The 21285-nt window shown below is 40.3% G+C and overlaps 1 protein-coding gene across 12 annotated transcripts in view; it reads left to right on the top strand.

Moving 5' to 3' along the window:
- ANKRD17 (ankyrin repeat domain 17) overlaps positions 1 to 21285 on the top strand; it is a 1008651-nt gene that overhangs the window by 362413 nt on the left and 624953 nt on the right. For 9 of the 12 annotated variants that reach the window (XM_085636371.1, XM_085636340.1, XM_085636333.1 and 6 more), the window contains exons 13-15: positions 1525 to 1668; positions 7412 to 7514; positions 9480 to 10223. In XM_085636371.1, the coding sequence (XP_085492497.1) occupies positions 1525 to 1668; positions 7412 to 7514; positions 9480 to 10223 (991 nt within the window). The remainder of the gene's footprint in view (positions 1 to 1524; positions 1669 to 7411; positions 7515 to 9479; positions 10224 to 21285) is intronic. The other 3 variants (XM_085636391.1, XM_085636385.1, XM_085636380.1) reach the window with 1 other exon arrangement.

The following is a 21285-nucleotide window of genomic DNA, read 5'->3' as shown; positions in this document are numbered from 1 at the left end:
TCTGGGTTTCTTGGTCCTGAGATGACTAAGAACAAATTAAGTAGTAGCTCAGAGGCTTGGTAGTAGTATCTCTCTGGCAGTACTTGTCCATCTTTGTGGTCAAGGCCGGATTTCAGTTTCTGCCAAAGGCCCTGTAGCTTTATAAAGGTCTTGGTCTCATCTAAACCAATGACAGTGTCATTCCTTTTTGCTGGCCACATTTTTCAGGCTTCTCATGTTTACTCTGATCAATAAAGCAGATTAGTCTGTTACATGGTGGACAGCACAACTTTACTATGCAATGCAGGTGTGTTTCATCTCAGCATATTCCATTTCTGTTCTACACGCCAATCATGCATCCTTTTTTCTGAGGACCTTGAGTATATAGCCGCTGAGCCACGCCTCACCAACTGTCACCTGAATACATTACTAACAAGTTTAATGCAATCTCCATTTGAGCTGATGCATTCATTTTCAGTGGAACATCCCCTGAAGATTGTCGGTCTACTTTTTTGATGTTATTTCAAGAGCTTATGGTACATCAGCCATATGCAGGGCCAGTGTAGTTTTGTATACTCATTCGTAGTTTTCCTTGAGGGGGCATCCATATTCCACATTAATCAAACAATTGAGTTAACTGTATTTTGGAAATTCAAACTAAGAGATATTTGATGCCATTTGTGCACTTTTGTATTCTAGTGACCAGAAAAAGTCTATAAACGTCTTTGGCAATTGTTTTTCACAACTCTCCATAGACGTTTCGCAAGGTTAAATAGAACAAAGGATGCCATTGCATGTTAGATCATACTGTGTATAGAGTTGTTGCTCCTTAGATGACAAGACAGTAGTTTCTAGGCATAGTGCACAATCGGTGAGCTAGAAAAGGGTTTCCTAACTTTCTTAAACGTATCCATGGCCCAACCTTTATGTAGCTGTGACCTAATTTTGAAGCACGCATTCTGTGCTGATACATGATGAAGGCGGGAGCCACAGTGGGCAGACAGTTAAAGAATGTTTTTGCTAATGCTTGACCGTCATGCATACTTCTAGAAGATGTGAACAGTGCTTTTGCTTTCCACAAACTGTAATCTAGATGATCCTGAAATAGGAAAACATTTATGTATGACGGTTGGCAACTCGAGTAATCTAGTTTTAGCTGAAATCCTCCAGCCTCCCCTGTAGAGTTTTAACATTATTTTTCACTTTTATTTTAATTAATCCTTCAATTATCCTAGTCAGGAAAAATGCAATCCAAAAGTGGTGTGTGGCATTGTGAGTTTGTTTGGCCTCATGACTTATTCATATGGTTCTTGTTGATACTTAGATTTTCTTTTTTTAATCCAAGATGGTTTTCACAGACTAAGCAGTAGAAGTTGAAATTGTGTTTTGCATGGAAATCTAGAATAAATACAGATAAGTAACCTTTTCTTGGTTGTTTTTTCTCTCCGTATTTTTATTTTCTTCTATGTTTATAGAGAACACCATTGAAAATCAATTTGCAGTATGCTTTTGTGAATTATAATGTAAGATTTTTGTTTTTAATAGGATGGCTCAACCATGTTGATAGAAGCTGCAAAGGGAGGACATACCAGTGTAGTGTGCTATCTGTTGGATTACCCTAACAACTTGCTTTCTGCTTCTCCACCTGATGTCGCTCAGTTGACCCCACCGTCCCATGATCTAAATCGGGTATGTAACTAGGTAGTCTAGTGCTGAACGTCTGTAGTGTTATTAATAGACTATAATTTGTGATCACCTGCTTGCAGCCGATAATGTACTTGATGCTTTAGCTGAAGAATTCCCTGGCCTTTATTGTAAGTATGGAATTCATTATTTCCACTTGTATTGTGTTTTTACTGTATTTACGTTTCACTGTCAGAAATGTAGCTGGCATTTCACTCAACACCTACCCCACTGCGTTAATGGCTGTAATTCTGAGATGAATTGCTCATTCATACCTGCAATATGCTGGAGCAGCCATTTATTAATTGTACTATCAATATAATTGACACTAATCGCTTTATGTGCAAATAATTCACCTTTCTGTAGATAAACTGCTGTTAATGCATACAGTCAACTCACGTAATTTCAATGGTTCCAGTAGATAATCCTATTGAAAGCAAACTTAAGGTGTGGACCACTGTGCATTGTTCTGCTCTCTTGCCATATCCTGGCAAATAGTCATTTCTCCACAAGAGTCTACTAATGCACATGCTTTCTTATTAAATGGAATTTTGCTGAAAACTCAGCGGTGCCTGACTGGCTCTCTGACAGTGGTGAGTTTTGCTGAATAGAGTACTGCAGTGTTAACTCTGCAGGTGATAAATTAGCCATAGTATGCCAGTTGAAAGTTCAAATGCCATGCACGTGCTTTTTGAGGAATTGGCCTATTTATAACATTGTGCAGGTTCAGGGAGAATCAGGTTCCAAGATTCAACAGCACACAGTGTTGGCATCTGATTAGCACTGAATCTGCACAGTGTTACAAATAGGACAGTTTTCTAGCCCCGTTTGTCTGCACCAACAAATGACAGGCACAGAGAGGTGCAAATTATAAAGAAATACGGAAAACTGGTCTATAAAGAATTCTGTACAATATAACTTAACTACAGGACAAACATGGACCCATGGCACAATCCATCTGTCTGAAGAAACATGATTGGCTTTACGTTCTCCAAAGATGCATAGTGTTCTAGCTCCGATATAAAAGCTTGTCGGCTATAATGCATTACAAATAAATATTTTGAATTACAAGGTCACCCGGTAATTGACCATCCGTTAGTCATTCTGCTACTCTGAGTAGTGAATGATATAGTAACCAGTTCATGCATTGCAATTAAGTCCTACAACCTGTAGTTATTGGTTCAGTTCAAGACCACTGTTTCAACACACTAATAAATCCTGTAGGTTTTGTTACTCTCCCCTTTGCCTATTTTTTAACAAGTGCAATAATGTTGGTCATTCTAGTGATGCCTCCAATGACAAAAACATTCTCTCACAAAGAGCAGGGTAATGTGCTCCGTACCCCTTGAAGAGATGGATTCGATTTTCTTATGATTAACTTCAGGGACATGCCACTGTATCACAGCAACAAGGTAAACTTTGAATAAATAAGGGGAGGGTTCATGTAACACAAAATGAATTCATGGTATAAAATAATTGCTTGCAGAGGAAACACTGATAGGCTGCAGTAGCCCCATCAGCAAAATGCTGTACTGCCAGATAGCCAAGCACTTCTGATGTTAAAGGTAAAACGCCACTTCATACGAGTTGACACTTCTTATATACCAAAAAAACAATGCTTCGCACCTAAAGCAAGACATAATCTCTGTGGCACTTTAGAGATGATTATGGACTGTGGTGGGGTCCAAGTTCTACTTTTCCTCATTCTTGTGGATGGCTTAATCTTTATCTTTCCAGTTTGGTTGCACTCTGCAAGGCCGAGTATGCTCTTTGACCGACTGTTTAATGAACACCAGTACTCAGACTATTGCTATCCAAATTTAGCCAAATGCGAGTAATATCAGATTTGGCTCTTATACCCCACACTGTATCGAAGTAATTATTTTTAAGAGCAAAGGCTGAAAACCCTCTAAAAAGAAAGTATTAAAGGACTGTTTTAAACATCTTATGTTTTCTGGTGTTTACACAATGTCAGTGTAACAGATGTCATACCTTCTAAGTTGACAGTCTACAGATCGGCTGATTCCAAGTGAATCTGTTCAAGAAGAGGCAACGGTTCTTTGTGAACTCCGCATCACACAGCTAATTCTATAATTTCAAAGATCATGTTTCAACAGGCCTTCTGCACTGGTTAGCCCGACACTAGAGTGTATTACTCAGCTCTCCAAATGCAGGTGTGCACTAGGAGCTGTCATGCAGAGGATACTACAGTAACTTCCAACTCATTTGATTTAATTGATAGTCTAAGGAAATAAACTATACATGTCCACTCATCATTTGATATCTGCTGTTTTTCTGGTTGTAGAAATGCACATGCCATATATCATAAATAACATCTTTAAATCACAAAGAATAGATTTGATAGGGGTACGTGTTCAGTGATGTGTCCCTGCATTTATGATGCCCAATCATTGTATTTGCTTGTTGCTTCTGTGTTTAGGTTAAATTTAATTATTTTTTTATTTTTGCTCCACAGACTCATTTCTGTATCGTCCTTGCTGAGGCTGAGATTCATAATGGTTGTCTTAATTGTCATATTCACTGACTTTCCACCCCACCACACACATGCTATTATTCCATTATTTGTCTGGCATCAGCGAGCTAAACAAGCCTTTCATTGCAATACTGTATTGAAAATTGTTGGAGAGATCATGCATGGAATAGAAAAGTATCTATTCGAACATTGCAGTAGACTGTCCTTGTAAGTGTAAAAGAGATGGTAAAGCTCATTTCTGTCGACCGTGGTATTGTTCGACTTGCGCTGTTTTAAGATGCCAGTGATCTCATTAGCATTATAACAATTCAAACTATGGTTATTTTAAAATGTTAGGCATCTTGTGTTCAGTTTAGTGCATCAATTGAGTATTTCAATATTAAAAGCACTAAAGTGAATCATATTTCTAGTATTCCCAAGTTCTTCTCCCTTTCTGTTGTGTGTATTGTGGTTTAGTATCTATTGAAGTATCTGACATAGCTGCCACAAGGTTGCACTTAAAGCCGTATTTCGACCCATACAGGGATGACCCAAAGGAAAAACATTATTCATAGACTTATAAAAATCCAGATTTGTTAACACCACAACAGTAAATACAAAATCAATGACTATATAGTAGAAGACTAATCCAATAATCATGTATATATATTTTTTTTAAAGAAACTTGTAAGATCTGTAACTGTTAATTGCATCAGATCGAAACCGGGGAGCAGATTTGCTGCTCTCACGTTAAAATTAAAAAGTAGCTGTGCAGGGGATCTGATGTTGAGGTATAAATTGCTGACAAGTAAGACATGATCAAAATCCTGAAATTACATTGTGTACAGCAGTTATACCAAGGAACCTGTGTCCAAATTACATATTGTTCCAGTTGTTGGATTCAAAAGGTTACGTTTTTTCCCCCCCTTAGAATTGTGTTCACTAATATGACGGAATTTAATTATTTTAGAGCAATATTCCAGATCAGTATTGTTGCTGTAATCAGATTGCGGTCTCAACTTGCTTCATCCTACAATGTATTCTTACACGAAAGTGTATCAAGAAATGTCATACCAGTAATTTAAGGGCAACTTAAATACTCTAAGTTGAACGCCATTTCTCGCTCAAAAATATCTATTTGAGTATTGGCCACGGTGTAGAGTATGTAATAACCCCATGACATTATTGTACCTTAACACCTGGAATAAAATTACAGCAGTTCGCAGCTCGAGACCATGTACACAGCACCTTGGTTTTGTACTCTTAAATCAGAGATCTGTCTTTTTCTAATTGTAGTGCTATACAAATCCTCTAGCGCCATCCCCACATCCGAGTGTGTGTGCAGCCTTCTTCTGTATGGGTATTACTAATCTAAGTAGGGGAGTCAATGGTATCACGTTTTCATAACTAATAGGATTGACCATGCCTGTGCTCAATGAATTTCACTTTCATATGATGCTTCCTGAATTACATGATTTTGCTTATTCTGGAATAGATGTGGTTCAGTATAAGGCAAGTAAATAGTCCACATAAACAAGAGTTTATATACTTACAGTGGAGTTGCAAATTATGTAATACTGAAGATGGACCTAAATTGTAATGTTCTAAATAAAAGGTTTAAGATAAACTTAATTGGTAAAATTTTGTCCAACTTAAGAGAGCTTTTGAACAGCGAGATCTGTTTTTGTACATCAGTACTTAGAAAATAACAGCAAATAACCTATTTTAAGTTGCATTTCAGTGAAGCCATCCAGCACTACACACCGGCTAACCAGTTATGGATAGGTCAAACCCTTTCATTGTACAGACCAGTAACTGTAGAGTGCTTGAAAAAACAAAAACGGTCTGTTAACTTTATATTGTGCTAGAGCATTATAGAAATACAGATTAATGGAATGTTTGGCAGCTGCTTAACCTTGATACTGTTGCCTACACGAATTTGGCAAACAAAAATTTGCAGGCATAAGCTAGGCTCCAACAGCCGTTTAAATGCATATGCCTTGCTACTTTGGTTTTTTAACAATAAGTTTAGGCAATATGCCATACATGAATGAAATATAGAATATTAACATATATTCTTAAGAATTTTCTTCCAAGTCATACATGCTGCTTTCCTAAGGGTCATTGCTATGTTGGTATAGATGTAGCTGTTTAAAGTATGCGTTCGTTTTTAAAGTCTCATTTATGTTGTAATTTACAAATCAGAAACAGACTGTTTCTTACGCCCTGGGAATGTGTAGACCGTTTCCCTTTCGTGTGCTATGTTCTCATGATTGACTGCTAACGATATGAAGAAGGAAGGTGCAGCACGGGAACATACTTAATGTTGGTTGAGACAAACAGACTCTCTTGTTTCCCCTACTTGTTCCATTAGCAGGCAGACTACGCAGGACATGGATCCATGTCCCCAATACCTTATAGGATATCCCTATTCAAGCATTTAATCAAACTCTAGCCTAAGTATTTTTCTTTTGCTTGTCATGTTGAGGGAACGCTGCACCTATCTGGCTTTTAAGCACAGATAGCTGCAACATGATTCCCAACACCATGAACACAGTGTGAATCATAGAACGCATTGTGATGAATTGAAAATCAGACCTCTAAATGTTGTCTACATTTTCAATGAAAGTGTGTCCTAATGAGCTGCAATTTGTCCTCTGAAGGGTTCTGTAAGATTCAGGGTTTTCCTTCGAATGTCTTGTTGGTTGTGTAGTAGGGAACATTCTGAACCTCAATGTTCTTCAAACAAAAAACAAACAAATTCAAACTGCTTATTGAGGAAATGGTTGAAATCCCCAAAGCCAATTGATAAAATTCCCTTGCATCGTCTATCCTTATACTTGCATCTTCCATCTTTGTAGACTGTTTATGCATTCCTGTTTTCCATTTGTTCTTTCTGGAAGTTGCAAAACTGCACTTTAAAAGTAAACGTTTGTTTTCTGGCCTGAGTAGTCCTCCTGTTTGTGATGCACAATAATAAATGTGTAAGAAAAAAATGCTGGTGATTGGGGCTAGCATCCGTTTCCTTAATAATGTAATGCCCTTGTTACATTGGCCCAAATTCTGCCTAAGTGTTCGAGGCTCTGGGCGGCTGCACAAGGACATTATGCTTGCACTTCCCTTTAAATCGACAGCTAGGCAGAGTCTGGTTTTAGAACCCTGATGGTTCTGTTGCAGCTAAACTCATTGTTTAAATATGTGAATAACATTTTAAGTTTAATTTCTAGTATAGTGAAAGTGAAGAAATGTTAGCAATTGCGTTGTCCAATGTTTTAGGCTCCTCGTGTACCTGTGCAAGCCCTGCCCATGGTCGTCCCTCCCCAGGAGCCTGACAAACCCCCTGCCAATGTCTCTGCAACACTTCCGGTCAGAAACAAAGGTCAGTGGTAGCTTGCTCTGCAGTTTTGTTTTAATGTTGTTGGAAGGGTTTAGATTGCTTGTAGACTGTCAACCATTATGAGTGGAATTACATATGGCTCTTGCAATAAATAACTTAGTTGAAGGCATGGTTAATTTCTTATAAAACTTAAACAATATAATTTTCATAGTGAAATCTGCCTTCAGAAGTACATCTGATTCCTCAGTGCGTTGCCAGTTAAACATTAAAAATGTTAACTTTGTGGTTTGTTTAAAGTTATGCCACACCTTATTAACTTTTCAGAAGTACATTTTCCCCAATATTCTAGTTAATCCTTTAAAACATAGATTGCACAGGAAGGCCTAGCAGTTTTAAGGCATATGGATGTTTAAGCATTGTTGCTTTTGAGCTTAAAAGAAAAATAGCAATGTGTGCGTTCAGTAGGAGTTTCACTGTAAGCTAAGCTAAGTTTCTAATGTCCGTTTCTCTGCTTTTTGGAAAAGCCACATAAAAAAACATAGCACTTGATTCTGAAAGATGCTTTATCTGAGTAAACGAAAAAGCAAATGTCGACAATACTGGCTTAATGTGTGTGAACTCTTGGGGGTCCACACTGTTTGATGGTAACAACACAGGCAACTGTTTAGCTTGTTTCTTTAGCTGTCCTGATATTGCATGACCACTTCAGATGAGCCTGAATCGGAGCTTCTTCCTTGGGGCCCTTGAAAAGATTTCATCAGATGAAGTAGTCAAATTAACGTAACCTGTTTTCATTAGATTTAGTCTTTGTTTTGCTGATCCCCCCCCCCCTAAAAAAAATTGAAGTTAAACTAGATTTCAAATCATTTCATTAAATTCCATTAGTTTAAATGTATTTGTGTTTTGTCTATGCACTTATGTCTGCCTTGCACAGTATTTTTCCATGCCTATCATGTTTACTGCTTTATAACATGGTGGGGGAGCCAGGGTTGAATCTAGTCTTCAGTAAAACCTCTACTAAAAGCAGACCCTGCCCCCAGTGACCTTCCACCATCATTACGTTGTTGCCTTTGCCTGGACCCTTTCTTCCATTTGCTCAGTTAGGCTCCCATTTAATTGCTACCTTGGATGACTATTGATTGACAATGATCAGGGCTTCTAACTTCCTTTGACCTGGATGTCTGAGTTTTCACTTGCATTAAGAGGTGTGCTAAACTTGAGGGTCCTGTCTTGCATAATCAAGTTGTCATTGCTGCCCAAGCCTAGTAATGTTTCCTGCTCCATAAGTGAATAGCATATGGCAATTCTTACTTTTTTAAATTTTAAAGGCTTTGTTACTTAGATTTTAACTGATGAAAATTGGGTATTTCCCTTGTAGTCTTTGCTTCTTTTATAATTGTTCTTCTAATTGTGTGGTATGTTTTTGTTCTGATTTTCCTCTCACAAGTTTCATTTCCTTTGATGTTCAGAAACCCACTTCTTGCATGCCAGTGTGAAGATAACTAACACCTCTTTCTTGTGCACCCCAGCTTAATTGGTTTAGTGTACAACACAATGTTGAATATTTATTGCAAAACTGACAAGTACTTACACAGGGCTCAGAATAACACTTGATTCCCATTTCCAAAAGGTTGTTTTTTTGCTGCTGCATTTGTTCATCCACTTTTTGCAATGCAGCTTCTAACATTGGTAAAAAAAAAAAAAAAAAGATACTTATTTGGAAATGCAAATTTGGCTAACTGATCCATTGATTAAACGTTAGGTCCTTTTACCCTTAGTTTCCTCCAACAAGTCACCTGAAGTGTGCAAACCATATTCTTGAGCCCTGGTGTATTGAACTCAACGTTTTTGTTCCACCAAATCAAACGCTGAAGAGCTGGTTTGTCTCAGGGTACTCACTATCATTCTTTCATGGGTGCTACACTTTTGTTGACCTTTAACTCTCCCCAGCAGTAGTTCTGTGTAATTCCGTGCCATTGGTTCTGAGGGGGTTTCTTTTTCACACAGCTGCTTCTAAACAGAAGTCCAGCAACCACGTGCCAGCAGCCACCCAGGATGTACAAGGGTACATCAGCAACCAGTCTCCGGAGAGCATTGTGGAAGAGGCACAGGGAAAACTGACAGAGCTGGAGCAGAGGATAAAAGAAGCCATAGAAAAGAACGCTCAGTTGCAGTCCTTGGAACTGGCACATGCTGATCAACTTACAAAGGAGAAAATTGAGGAGCTTAACAAAACCAGAGAGGAGCAAATCCAGAAAAAGCAAAAGATTCTGGAAGAACTGCAGAAAGTTGAACGCGAGTTGCAGCTAAAAACACAGCAGCAGCTAAAAAAACAATACCTGGAAGTAAAAGCTCAAAGAATTCAACTTCAGCAACAGCAGTCTTGTCAGCATCTTGGACTTCTAACTCCTGTGGTGGATGAACAGCTAACAGAGGCAGACTATGCACATTTACAACAAGTGGACCCCGTTTTGCTCAAAGAGGACCCAGAGCAGACTGCTGCACAGTTGGGGTTTACACCAATCCAACCTCTGGCATTGCCGCAAGCTTTGCCTCTGGCTGCTGGTGCTTTACCCCCAGGATCCATCACAAGCCTCACGGAACTCCAAGGTGTTATAGTTGGACAGCCAGTACTTGGTCAAGTGCAACTGGCAGGGCTGGGGCAAGGAATTCTGGAAGAAACACAAGAAGGGTTAATGGTAGCCAGTCCTGCTCAGACCCTCACTGATACGCTGGATGACATCATGGCAGGTGGGTTTCTGTTGTTTGGACAGATATTGTGTATGAGATGAACATGAGTAATATAGTTTAGGAGGGATTACCTTAAGCACATTTTACCATTAGCTTAATCTCATTTGACGGGCCAGTATTTACAGTTACTAGTTTCACAGGTATAAATATCCATTAGTTGCATTGGTATAGATATAGGATGGGTATTGCATTGTATTTGTGTACTGTTTCCAATTTGTAAGGTAGCTGACACTGCATACCAAGTGCTTAGTCTGTCTATTGGTGCCAGCCCCTTTGAGAGTTGTCATTTTAGTTTGTTTTGCAGATTTGCATGTTATTTAGCTGTGTTAGCGTTTTAGCCAGAGCAATTGAAAATGGAACCAGGACTAGCATTTCCCCATGTGGCAGCTACCCATAGGATTATGTCAGCAATTGGGTATTATAGGTGTGTGTGTGTGTGTGTTCATAGTAAATAGAAACAACATGTTGATAGTTTTTATCTAAAATGTCTCAAAGTTTAACATGTAGATTGGTAAGTAAGATCCAGGGCTAGTGGCCCAGCAATCATTTCCCTTTTTGAGACAGGGCTGATTAATGAAGAACCCAGAAAAAACTGAAATGTTTTAAAAATAAGCATTTGTTTAAAAAGTTACTTGCAGATTAAAGTGTATCCTGAACTGTCGATCCAAATGTAGTTAATTTTCACTTTGGTAGTGAAATTTGCTAGAAGTATTTGTGTATTTTTTATTAATATACAAATGGCTAGTAAATAGGGTTTCCTACCCTATACATTAGTAGTCTACTTTGAATTGCGTGACAAATCAGTAATGTAACTTTATCATCATGTTAGTGAGGTAGACTATACATGTTCAAGGCTTATGTAAAATGTTTAGATTCAGACAACCCAAAACTAACGTTTGAGATTTAGGCTACATTTCACTGCACAGAATCTGCAGGTACCTTCTGCCAGTTGGTGAAGCAGGATGAGACCTGTACAGCTGTGTCCTCGGTCAGAAATTTGGACATGGTTTTCAATAGAGTATTTAAAATAATACACTGCCATCCATTCCCATGAATCAGTGTGTAGCAATAGATTTTAAATCCTATAGTCCTGTCCTATGTGTGTGTATGTATATATATATATATATATATATATATATATATATATATATATATATATATATATATATATATATATATATATATATTACCTACTGGCGGTCGCCAGTAGGTAGTTATAGTTAGGACCACGTTTCCATAGGAAAACCTCAACATTCTATTTTGAATAACTTTGGTGCCGGTCGACGAATCCTCGCGAATTTCTCAAAATAGGTGGGGCGCTACGCTCCGCTCCTACCCTGAAAGTCTCGGGGGGATTCGTCAAGCGGGGGCTGAGATAAAAGGGGGGTCCCAAAACGCGTTTTTCCCATGCATTTTTCCATAGGACCTTTAGAACGAGCTACAGCCCGAACGGCTGAACAGAATTACTAGAAATTTGGCAGAGAGGTAGTCCCTAGGTCAAGGAAGTGCCTTTTGTAGGTTTGGTGTAAATCTGTTCAGTAGATTCTGAGAAAATAGCCTTTAAATCAATATATATATCTGAGCCCGCTTACGGTACGCTTACCGTACGCTTACGGTAAGCGTACGGTGGCGTGCGCGAGCGCGATTCTGATTGGCTCTTAGATCTTAGTAAACATTCGAATCGGCAGAAACCAGGAAGCGGCGTCCGCCATTTTGTCTACCGCACTGAGTGTTATGTATCAAACATGATGGCCAAAAACATGTTACGGGGATGTTTTGACAACTCCCTCTCACATAGTCATGTTGAGGGAGTCCCCAAACATCCCCCAAGAGCAAAAACGGCATTATTTTTTTTTCGGCAATTTCGCGGGGTACGCTTACCGTACGCTTACCGTAAGCGTACGGTAAAAAAATAAAAATAAAAAAAACACTATCCACACTTTCTCCACCCCTTGTGCAAATGGTGGCCGAAGGCCACCATTTGTGCATGGCTTATAAGAGCACAGAATTTTCCCAAAAAATTTCAACAGATTACCTATCACAAGGAAGCGCATAATATGTCCTCCATGTGCGCACGGTGCGCGAAGCGCATCGTGCGTACATGGCCCATCTAGCGTAACGTGGGCACGGCACTAACTGCGTAAAGTGGGTGCGCGGTGCGCGAAGCGCACCGCGTGCTCACTGTGCGCGCACGGTGCGCGAAGCGCACCGTGCGCGCACGGAACGAACTGCGTTAAGTGGGCGCGCACGCCACGAATGGCGTAAAGTCACTTAGCATTTAAAAAACCGTACAAATTCACTGAAAAAACCATAGGTTTCACACACGTTATAGTTAGGAATTAGCATTTAAAAAACCTTGCAAATTCACTGAAAAAACCATAGGTTTCACACATGTTATAGTTAGCGGAAATTTTACTGATAAAAAACCAATGAAATTGCCCCGTTATAGTTAGTGCTGGCAACTATAACTCACGCGACCGCAATCTTCTGCTGATGACATATGTGTCTTTATGAAAAAAAAATATTTGTAATATATGTATAGCTAAAAATGTATGGAAGAAGACATGGGCAAATAAGTGTCTAAATACAGTATTAGCATCAGCAGAGGATTGCGGTCGCGTGAGTTATAGTTGCCAGCACTAACTATAACGGGGCAATTTCATTGGTTTTTTATCAGTAAAATTTCCGCTAACTATAACATGTGTGAAACCTATGGTTTTTTCAGTGAATATATATATATATATATATATATATATATATATATATATATATATATATATATATATATATATATATATATATATATATATATAACTTTTTAAGCTAAAACTAAATGTCAAAAGATATGGAATGCTTACAGCAGGTTAAAACTTATTGTTGCAAAATGTCTTTTTAATGGACAAGAGGATAATCTACCCATCATAAATTGCATTAAAACAGTGCTGCCATCCTGCAGAGTTTGTAGAATTGTGAAGTGTTTTTCACAACTGTTGTGATAAAAACATTTTTATTCGGTAAGTTTCTCCACCGAACCCTTACATTCACAAAAAGCGTTTGACATTTTTCGCAGGTGCATGATGTTTGTTATTTGTACTGAAAAAACAAATTTGTTCGAGTTTGTTCTCTTCCTACCACTAATTTGACACCTATCTGATCATTTAAAAAGAAAGCAATGTCAGTCACCTTATCTCACACTAGAGGGTTGGTTTTTTGTTCTTGAGCCTCTCACACAGGTCTTAGTACTTTTTTGTCAGGGTAATCATTCTTGGGTTATTCAGATTATGGGAATCTAGTGATCCACACTGACAAACTTCCCTCTTATTTGACACTTCTCCCCGAGTTTTGTATCCATGTTACTGAATGCATTTCCTGTACTTTCTAAGGTAATTTCCAAAAGACAGCCAGCAGCGGTGTTTCTGGGCAGCACCGGTCAAATAGCCCAATCTTGTAGTTCTAATGCCCACTCCTGGAGTTCTGGCTGCCCACAAAACTCAATCCTTGGTAAATGTTATCACAATATTAGGAAGGCAATCTAATTTCCTTGATCATATTGAACTTTCAAATTCGAATTGCATGTATCTGCAGTCACTATTTTGTTTTCAGTTACTTTCCATATTTTGTTTTTCAATTAATTTCCAGACGTTGGTGTCTTTTTTCATTAAGGTTTTTTATTAAGTATCCAATTCCATCTCGCTTAAAACAGTCCCAGCCAACATGTTTCATCCCTTACAGGGACTTTATAAGGCCCTACACAATAAAAAACATGTAATTAATACATTTCACTTATCAAAATCAACAACTCTGATTCTTATTTTTACTCTATTTGTTTGTGTAATTTTGAATCTAACATGAACCATTTACATTTCAAGGAGTGTATCAATCAGTTATTGAGATGGTGTCTTGCTCTTTCCCTTCATTCATTCATTCTTATTTCAATGTTCCCAGTCGGGATGTCATCAAATCGCATCCTCGGAAATCGAGTCCTGTTCATCTCTCCTGGTTTTTCCTAACTTCCTTTCCTTTAGTAGTTCTTGGTGTGTTTTAATGATTGTATTCAAAATTACATAGGTTTTCTCGATTTCTGTACCAACCTCTGTCAGGTATGCAAACTAATATATACACACCATCCTCAAAAATTAAATTAATCTGTGTATTCCTTAATACATTATAAGGTAGTCTTTGTCAAGTGATCTCTACTTCAATGTTGAAACCACCATTGGGTGATCACCACCGGATTCCTTTGTTCGTAGCGTGTGTGGCTGTAGATACATATGGTCTGCATACTCCTGCCATTTAGTGTTGTGCTTGGACGTTGCACGTTTTAGTTGGAAGAAATCTGAGGTCTCCGGTGAAACTTTTCCCTTAGTAAGGATTGTGCATGGTCACAGACTCAACTGTTAGATTGTTTTTCTCTGCCGTCTGGTTCAGTCGCCTACCAAAGACGCTCCTAGAATCAACACATTGAACATTCTTACACCGGACCCCAGTTGTTAGCACTTCAACCCTCGTTGCTGAGAGCAGCTTTTCACTGCTGATGGCTAATGGAATCATCCACACAAGACCAAGGCACTTTGACGCTGGTTCCCCTGACTCTCAGGGTTTAGTTTGCATACTTTTCCTCCCATTCTGGAAAATGGGAGCTACAATGGGTGGTTGAAAGTATGCCTTTTAAAAAGTGCCCTCAGTATCCCTCAATTATCCCTGGATTGACTTGCACCCAGTCTGCAATCTGTGCCTTTCTCTAGATAAGAGACTTTGTTTGCACCTTATCCTTGGTGTTTCACTGCATGAAGATTTTTAGTGTAGAGATCGACGCCGAACTCCTCTCCATGATGCAGCGCCAATCCATCAAAACCACACCCAACATTTTTGGTGAGGCTGATCCCCCATCAGCGCCGAAGAGGACCAAGAACACATTGAATACCAGGACCTGCCTGCACTGCAGCCCAACCCAGAGGTAATCCAATCCGATGCCTCAGAGTCTGAGGAACTTGAACAAGATGTTCCCTCCACTTCTAGCAGGGGCCTCGAATGAAATCCATGTCAAAGGTCATGAGTATGGACTAACCTTAGCATCATAAAACTCAGACAGCCACACACTGAGGCAGAGTGGCATCCAGCCCATCACATAAGACTGCCGTCTCTATGGCTTCCCCTGACATCTGGCTCCGTTCGCCTGAAAAAGGACCCAGACAAGGGCCTCGATTCCCCCATTGATCCTCATCTCTGGTAAACCGAAATCACTGGTGAAGCCGCAAGACTCATCATAGACATCCCAGTTGGACCTGAGAAAGACCTAAGCTCTGAAGTCGGCGTCAAAGATTCGGGTTGTGCCGAAAAAAACAGCCATCTCAAGGCCACCATCCACTTCTGAGGATTCTCAAAGGTCATTTTTTAAGAGGTTACCTGAAAGGAGCGTCGAGAGGCAGCGTTGATTCACTATTCACCTACACATGGGGAAGATTTATCAAAGGATCCAAAGCTTTGGAACCCATGCCAAAGAAAAGAGAACTGACTTTTGAGAAGGTGCCCACACTACACTCTCCATCGAGGCTCCATTACATGCAAACCATTTTAAGGACACAGCCACTAGTCCTCTTCCTCAAGCACCTATTACCCCTCCACAGGAAGTGACTTTAGAATCACCCCTTACATTTCTCATGCCTTATTAAACACAAGCCTCCCCCGTCCTTACACTCCTCCTGCAAACTATGAGGTACCCTTTAATATTCTACCAACAAAAGATTGTCAGAGGATTATGATGAAGACTCCATCAGGGGACACATATTTAGAGCCTGTTTGACTTCGGACCTCTCCACTGATCACATACCATGGGTTCATTCAAAGGGCTGCAGTCTATCATACAGTGTACATGCATATCATTCCTGAGGAGGATGACTTCCTGGTTGAAACACTGTCTGGGTCTGAGCACTCCATGTGATTGCTCCTAGTGCTGAATGGGATGCTCAAATCCCCTCCACACTTTAAGGAACCTGACCAGACCTGCATAGTTACTCCCAGGATTTTAAAGAAAAATAAGCCGCCTTCTTCAGTCTCAATTACACGAGGGGGCACCCCCCCCCCCCCCCCCCTCCCCCCCCATCTGGACTTCCCTGCGATGCACCTTCCTGTAAACCAGTCTCTGCCTAGCAACAGGGAAGGCTCCTCCACAAGATAATAAGTGTATAGCTGTTGATGCAGCAGAGAAAGCTATCATAATGATGCTGCTAAACACTGGCAGAAAGCTAACTCAGTGAGCCTTATCTCAAGATATAAAATGGCCCAATTGGAGGAGATGGAGAGTCTGCTACAGCACCTTTTAAGAACAATTTAAGATGAGGGGTGGTGCAAATTGTATTTCCAACACAACCATACGGTGTACTCTGCTTAAGTCTAACAGCACCTCGTTGGCCTCTTTGATGGGGAGCACATCTTCGGTCCACAAGTGGGCTAAATTCTTGAAAAGATCTAGAAATATACTGTCCTAGCTAAAAGCATGGGGGCACTCAAGTCATCCTTCAGGGGCTTTTTTCTGAGGCAGCCATACAGGGGTGCAGCAAATGCCAGGTTCCCAGAACAGCCACAATCCTACCAACTCCAGCAGCAATCTTATCATGCCAAAAGAACAATTGATGTACAGAATGCAGAACAATGTCATACATTCACCCCAGTACAGAGATCTGGGCCTAAATCCATCGTTTTTTTGCTCATCATGCCATTCCAGTTTGGACCCATCCACATGCAAATCAGTCTTGACCCTGCGCCCAATGGGTTCAAGCTATCCTGGCTGATGAGGGGTGAAATCCCGAAACCGGTCCTAGGATGCTTGTTTCCAGTCCAAGGAGGACCTGGCTTAGCAGTTAGGGCTGAACTGTTCCCATGAGGCACAGGGTCAAGACTGATTTGCATATGGCCAGGTCTAAACTGGGGTGGCATGGTGAGCAAAAGAATGATGGATTTAATCCAGATCTCTTGACTGGGGGTGAATGTTTTGATTTGTTCTGCATTCCGTCCATCAATTGTGTGACTTTTGCAATCTTATGAGCAAGCAGGCAAGGGATTTACATGTGGTTCATACAGGGTCAACGCCAACAGAGCTAATGGAAGAGGTATACCCTATAAGGGAGAGCCTGCCGCAAAGCACTGACTTATCACATATTCCCTTGATCACTCTATATCTGTCTGGAAAGAACTACAGTGGTTCTTCCTTGTTGGGAAGAAATCAACTCAGATCACTTGGTTTTAAGCATTACTTTGAAATTCTTTCAATCTTACTAAGTGTTCCACCCCAAGCACACAACTTAAGCGCTGAGCACCTTCATCACAAAATATTACAAGTGCTCCTACTTAAAGGGACTGTAGAGCCAATCCTCTTTCACCACAAGGACAAAGGTGTGTACTCCCTTTACTTTCTACTCCCCCAAAAAGGAAGGCTCTGTAAGACCCATCCTGGACATTGGGTCCCTCAACGGTTACATCCTACTAGAACATGTTATCTCTGCTGCAACAAGGCCACTTCATTACTGCTCTGGGTATGAAGGACTCCTGCTTTAATATACCCATAGCTCATTGGTGCTACCTTCACTTCATGATAAGGGGACAACATTCCCAGTTCAAGGTGCTACCCTTCGGGGTGACAAAAGCTCCTAGGGTGTTCACAAAATACCTAATGCTTGTAGCCGCCCATCTCAGGAGGGGAGGCACACATCTTCCTATTGCTAGAGGATTGGTTGATCAAGAGCGTCGGCAGACAGCAGTGCCTAGCACATACTCAAGCTGCCACCTCCCTCCTCCATTGGCTGGGATTTGCAATAAGCACCAAGTCCCATCTACAGCCTCTACAAGTGTGGCCCTTCCTGGGCTCAATTCTAAATGTAGTCACTGGCAAGGCTTTCTCCAACCTTCAAAGGTTGCTATATTGATAGTTGCTACTACCTTTTTTCAGCCAAATTATTGTCTTCCAGGTAAAAGTGATGCATCTCTCAGGAATGTTGATTTATTAAATAATCATAATTCTCTACCCCTGGTTGCCCCTTCGTCTGTTGCAGCAGTGTCTCTTGACACAATAGTCACAAGTGGAGGGTCGTCTGGTGTTGGTAAGGGCCAGTACTCCTCACTCCAGGGCAGGCCATTCTGCAGACCCCATTCTGCAGGTGACCATCACCATGGCATCCTCTTTCTCTGGCTGGGGGTGCATCGCCATACCATGACATTATGGGATCTCTGGTCACCCCAATAGCAGGCGTTTCACATCAGCTATTCAAACTTTTGGCCATCCGCCTAGCCCTCAATGCTCTTTTCAAAACATTCAGGTAACGATTGTATTCCACAAAACCGACGTGACCACCATTCATTATCTGCAGAATCGGGACCCTCTCGTCACATCTGTCATCACTGGATAAAAGATTTTGCATTGGGTAATTCACCATCGAATAACCCAGCAGAGTACCTCCTGGGGGTGGATAATGACTTTGCAGACCTGTTCAGTGGATGCTTCAACAAGTCCAAGAGTAGGAACTCCACTCAAAAGTCCAACTTCCCTACTTTCATTGATGGGGTTTCTGCTAATAGACCTATTCGTCACTCACGAAAATGCAAAAGCTTTTCCTTCAGGCTTCCAGGCTGAAAGGGCAATGTCCTATAGATGAACTGTTCAGGGACATTTACGTAAGCTTGTCCTGCACACATTCCATACTTGGTGAGGAAGCTACAGCAAACATTCCTCACCCTGGTAGCTACCACATGGGCCAGAATACTATGGTTCTCAACCCTATTTGAGATGTCAGTTTCTCCGCACAAGAAGCTCTGCAGGAGTTTGGGGCCTTCTCACTCTGGTACAGGGCAACATCAAACATCCAGATCGCAAGCACCTCAGTCTAGCAATCTTGCACTTTCGGTCATCCACAAGAATGTATGGATATTCAAAGGAAGATAGCAGACTGACTACTAGGGCTTATTACACCGTTAAGTGGTGGAGATTTGTCCACTATTGTACTTCAAAGAATCTAGACACACTTAAACTTGTGGTACAAGACATTGTTTATTATTTGCACAACCTGCAGAAAACTTTGTTATCATATATCTCCATAAGTCTACATCTTGCAGCCATTGCCGCATATTAACAAAATAGAGGGCATTCTTCTCTTTTCAGAATTACCATCACTAAAGCTTTTATGGAAGACCTCAAGAGTGAATCCGCCTGTCCCCTCTATGGAACCTCAATATAGTACTTGCAAGACTCCTGTTTTCCCAGTCGAGCCATTACCTTTCTATCCTTAAAAATGTCTTCCCTGGAAAGTAGATTTCTGGATAATTACATCCCTAACGCGTACAAGTGAGATTCAAGCCCTCGCTTTGCAAGAATCTTTTATGCTTATAGTGTTGTCTTCAGAACTGGCCCTAAATTCCTTCCCATGGTGGTTCTCCTTTCCACCTTAATCCAGCAATTGAATTATCTGTCTTTTTCCTCAAACCGACTCTGTAGCTAAAAGAGATCTTCACTCTCTAGATGTCAATAGCCGCCTTATACTATATTGACAGAACCAAACCTATTCGTACAACACAACTTTTTGTCGCTTTTGTCAAACCTCGTACTGGACACCCTTTATCAAAAGCTAGCATAGCTAGATGGATTGTTAAATGTATCCAAATGTGTTATTTTAAATCCAGGAGGGTTCTCCTCAAATCTCCTAGGCTGCATTCTACTTGGAGAAGGGGGCAACCATGGAATTTCTAGGTAATATTCTCATACTTGACATTTGCAATGAGCTACACGATGAGCTCCACACACTTTTACTAAGCATTGCTGCATGGATATCCTCACCTGTCAACAGGCATGAATTGGCCTAACTATTAAGAATCTGCATCTCCTTGGAATAGCCACAGCTTTAGGAGAGTACTGCTTAACAGTCAGTGCAGAGCATGTCTTTCTAGAGCCACACATGCCAAAGACCGAATGTTATTTACCATATAAGAATCTGTTTGTAGCTTGTAGTGCTGTAGATTCACATGCGCCCACCCTCCTCCTCACAGTCAGTGGCTTCCTTGGACCTCTCTGCAACATTAAGCATTACTTTGCACCATTTGCATCATCATCACATTCTCACTACTAGCCACACATACACTCATTCACCCGCTGTGAGGAAAATAATCTAACAATGGAGTCAGTCTCTACACGCATTCCCTAATAAGAAAAGAGATTTATAGGACACTGTGTGAACAAAAACAACTTCTGAGCCCAACACAGATGGCAGGAGTATGCAGAGAATGTGAATCTACAGCACTATGAGCTACTAACAGATGGTGAGTAACGTATTCCTGCCTCTGCCCTGACATCCTTTCAGACAAGTCCCATTACTACTATGCTTGATTTGTCTGCAGTGCTGTAATAGTTTTTATTTTGTTCAAAAAAATTTGAGGTTGCAAGAAAATGAGACCTACTATAGTACACTTTAACATCTATTAAAAGCGCCATATTTGCTTACCTAACAAAATGATGGCCAATTTAATAAGTGAACAAAATAGTAAATAGAGAGATCCTGAAATATGGCAGTATAATGAGTGCAATTGTGTAAATATTCATGTGATAAACTCATGAATCGTATCTGTATTTATGATTGCCGCAGTGAAGAGGTTATATAGGCATATCCGATCGTGAGAAGTATTCACTTTCATGATCAAGACTTGGTAATCCATTTAAGAAAAAAGGCAAATATTTGTTCATTTAAAGTTGACACTTTTAATGGAAGCCTATTTATTCCCCATTCTCCAGCTCATTACTTGCACACTTTCGCCATATACTGCAAAACAAACCATGGTCCATACCGATAAGGTTATCAGTTTTGCCTAAGTGTTATTTTAGTCCTGTACAAGACAAATATTTTTTTTAGGCGCATTTTTAACTGATGTTGAAGATGCCCTTTGCAGCATGTGTACTTTAGATTATCATGGAGGCCGTATCAAATGTTTTACATGATATAGCTGAGTTTGCAGCTTTCTTTATTGCCTAATTGAAATTTAGAATATTTTGCAAAACTAATTAAGCAACTCTGCAAACTGTTTT

Source organism: Triturus cristatus, chromosome 2_1 (assembly GCF_964204655.1).
Source record: "Triturus cristatus chromosome 2_1, aTriCri1.1, whole genome shotgun sequence".
In the NCBI taxonomy this organism is placed as follows: Eukaryota; Metazoa; Chordata; class Amphibia; order Caudata; family Salamandridae; genus Triturus; species Triturus cristatus.
The sequence above is the reverse complement of the archived record's forward strand: the minus strand, read 5'-3'. Positions and strand labels throughout refer to the sequence as shown.